Raw genomic sequence first — 3,184 nt, 5'->3', positions numbered from 1 at the left:
TTTTTCAACCCTGAACCCTCTCTCTTCTCAACCCTATGAGCTAGTGACTCATTTTTGGGTTCATAATGCAATTGAAATTTAATACAATATACACGTAACATAACTAGTATAATCAAAATAGTCTAGAAAAAAATTGTATTTTAAACGTTATTACATAGGGATAACTATCTTTATTAGATAACTAATTAAAATTATCAAAAACTTATTCATATACATATAGACATGTATGCAAATTCTTTCAAATTACTGTAATGTTTACCAAAATAAAAAGTATTGTAATGTATACTAATTAGATTCCACTTAACTGATATATAGTTGAATCCTTAAAATATAATGATCACAACTCATTTCTTCGGTGTTATTATGTCTAAGAATAGTCACATTTTAGCATAAAATCTATGGAAACCAAACATTGGAAAATTCAAATAAGAGAGACTTTTGAAATCTTACTAAGTAAAACAATTTTTCAAGGGACATTTGGGCTAAGCCAACCATTTGGAACATTGATATCTCCTAATGTTAACTTATGGCCATAAACTAAATGTGGTTTTGCATGGCATCACATTAGTCTCTAGACCATGGACATGATTCATAATTGTTTGTTTTCTGTGAGTCACAGTTACTCCTCCATTTTTAACATTAGGGGTCACTTCTTGGACTTGACTAATATTATTTTTCCTTTCTATTTCCCCCAAGTTTTGCTCAATCAAGCGTGAGATATTATTTAGATCATTCATGTTGGCATTGTTGAAAATGTGCCCAGCATTGAGGTATTGGAACATGAGAAGGGTCGTCTCTTTTTTCTTAATTCCATTACTTAGTTTCTTCAATTGGGCCTGAGCTTTGACTATCTTCTCACTCAAAAAGCTCTCTTGACTCAACATTTTTTTGCTTTGTTCCAATTCAGACACTTGCCTAAACCTAGAAAGCACATTTTGGACTCCTTGGTCAGATGGACAAACCTCTAGCTGAGGATCATCTGGAGTATAAATTATAGCGCATGCTTCAATCCCACAAAGAATACCAATTTCATCAATCTTCTTGATCAAGCCTATGAGAAACATAACAAAATCAATAAAGAGAATTAAGAGAAAATGAGAAATGGCAAGATATTCAAATTTTATTAAATAAAAATATGCATGTTACAAGGCTCTAATAAAACATTGTTGAAATGAATTAAAGAGAAACCATTCTCAAACCATTTTTCCTTTTCTTTAAAGTTGCTCTTCTCTTCGAGTCATTGGTTATGTATGTAAGGTCTACCTTCTTTCGAGCCATGATAGTAATAAAATATAAGAGAAAGAAAAGAGTCAGAAGGAAATTCAGAAAATGTTATAATTTGATGTGTGTTCTCATCCTTGATGCTTTTCTATTTATATAAAAAAATAATGCTAGGGACATTTATTGTAGAATCTCATATCTAGATTGGGCTCGCTTGCATTTTCTTATCACACATGTATAGAGGTGAAAAATGAATCTATTTATCCATCATCTATCCAATCCATTCATAAGTAAATTTATCCAATCTATCTATTACAATAAAAAAAAATAATGGGAAATCCATTTATTTAATTTTATGGATGGTTATTGATTCATCCACTAGTTTTTCAAAAGTCATTGGATTAAAATATGAGATTTTTATTGAATTAAGATTTTAAAATGTTATTTTGACATAAAAAAGTCTTGTGAATTTTGAAAGATTATAAAAGAATATAATGACTTATAAAGAAAAAAAGAGAGAAATAAAATATTTCAAAAATAAAAATTATTTAATTTTTAAATCATTATTTTTATGGATGGATATTGGATATTCATCTATATATATATAAAAAAATTTGTTAATGGATGAATTCGATGATTCTTTTTGCTTTAAATGAATTTGATGAATTAATTTTTTATGTGAATTTTTAGTCACACACAAACACACTCATAAATTAATTGACATGAGATTTTATCTATGAAAGATACTAGTTATTTCCATCAAAGGAATATGTGCAAGAGGATAATGTTGATATTCAAGTTAATTTTATCCTTAATTTTTTATATTTATCCATTTAAAAAGATAATATAAAAATTTAAAATATAATTCATATCCTTGCTAAAATTAGTGTTTTGACTTTTTCTTACGACTTTCACACTAATGTTTCTCATTTACATTAAATATAAATTATTTATGAATTAGGTAAATATAAGTACATAGTTGAAAAGATAATAATCAATTTTATGTTGAATTACTCCCTAAGTCCCTATATATAAGTACATAATTCAAAAAACAATAACTACTGATTGTATTAATATTTATCAATTGGTTCGTGTATTGTAAAAAAAAAAATCTGTTTATATTTTTGGAAACACTTAAATTTGGTTCTTATAGAAGGGGAAAAAAGTATTAGTCTTTTGAACTAAAATTAGGATATTTTTAAAAACTATCATTGATCCTATTGGGTATTGCATCGCACATAATTGGTATGGATCAAATTCTATCTCATAAGGATGCAAATTTAAATTCTATTGTGGATGTGAGTACCTAAGCATGCTTTAACTATATTGACTTGTGAGCTCTCAAAATCTAACTAATAACCAAAATTTCCCATAATCAAAAATTGAATATATTGAATATTGATTTCATTTTCTTGATTGTTTTCTTTTTATTTTTCTTTGGTTGCACAAAGGTATACTTTTTCAAATGCAATCATATTCTAGGAATGGTCAAACACAAAACGTGAGTACTTCTAACAAAGAATCAAATCTTAATTCAATCACAGGTTTGTATTTAATTAATTGTGTTATATTTTGGCAGATAATTTTAATTTGTTTATTGTAATAATATTAACTATTGAATATATTAATTTTTAGGGCGTGCATTAACTTTTTTCTCTAATTTACTTAATACAATTCTATTCAAACAATTAATAAATATAATTTTTATTAGATTATTATTTTAAACATCAGTTGACCGTGCTCCAAAAATTTAATTATTACTAATTTAATACAAAATAATAAATATTTAATAATTTGGTAAATATAATTTGTGTTAATTACATTATTATTGGGAGTTTTGAAATAGGAAATTCAACCATTGACCACTAATGAGATAGTTGAGGTGTGTTTTGGCTTTTTCCCATAAATATCATGAAAAGGAGTGTTAATTAACAATTTTCTTCTAAAAAATTATTATTATTAT

The 3,184-nt window shown here is 26.3% G+C and overlaps 1 protein-coding gene across 1 annotated transcript; it reads right to left on the bottom strand.

Annotated features, from left to right (window-relative positions):
• Positions 1 to 524: 524 nt before the first annotated feature.
• On the bottom strand, positions 525 to 1,278 carry LOC109792331 (agamous-like MADS-box protein AGL80). Its single transcript, XM_020351735.3, has 2 exons — positions 1,200 to 1,278; positions 525 to 1,051 (listed from the first exon to the last, which is right to left on the bottom strand). The coding sequence occupies exons 1-2, from the start codon at positions 1,276 to 1,278 to the stop codon at positions 525 to 527; spliced, it is 606 nt and encodes a 201-aa protein (XP_020207324.1).
• Between the last annotated feature and the right edge of the window lie 1,906 nt (positions 1,279 to 3,184).

The sequence above is a fragment of the Cajanus cajan genome, chromosome 2 (assembly GCF_000230855.2).
Source record: "Cajanus cajan strain Asha chromosome 2, NIPB_CcT2T_4, whole genome shotgun sequence".
Classification (NCBI taxonomy): Eukaryota; Viridiplantae; Streptophyta; class Magnoliopsida; order Fabales; family Fabaceae; genus Cajanus; species Cajanus cajan.
The sequence above is the reverse complement of the archived record's forward strand: the minus strand, read 5'-3'. Positions and strand labels throughout refer to the sequence as shown.

Coding starts and splice junctions, on each gene's coding strand:
- LOC109792331 (XM_020351735.3), bottom strand. CDS start 1,278: ATGGCTCGAAAGAAGGTAGACCTTACATACATAACCAATGACTCGAAG. Junction 1,052..1,199: donor TTTAAAGAAAAGGAAAAATG/GTTTGAGAATGG, acceptor TGTTTCTCATAG/GCTTGATCAAGAAGATTGAT.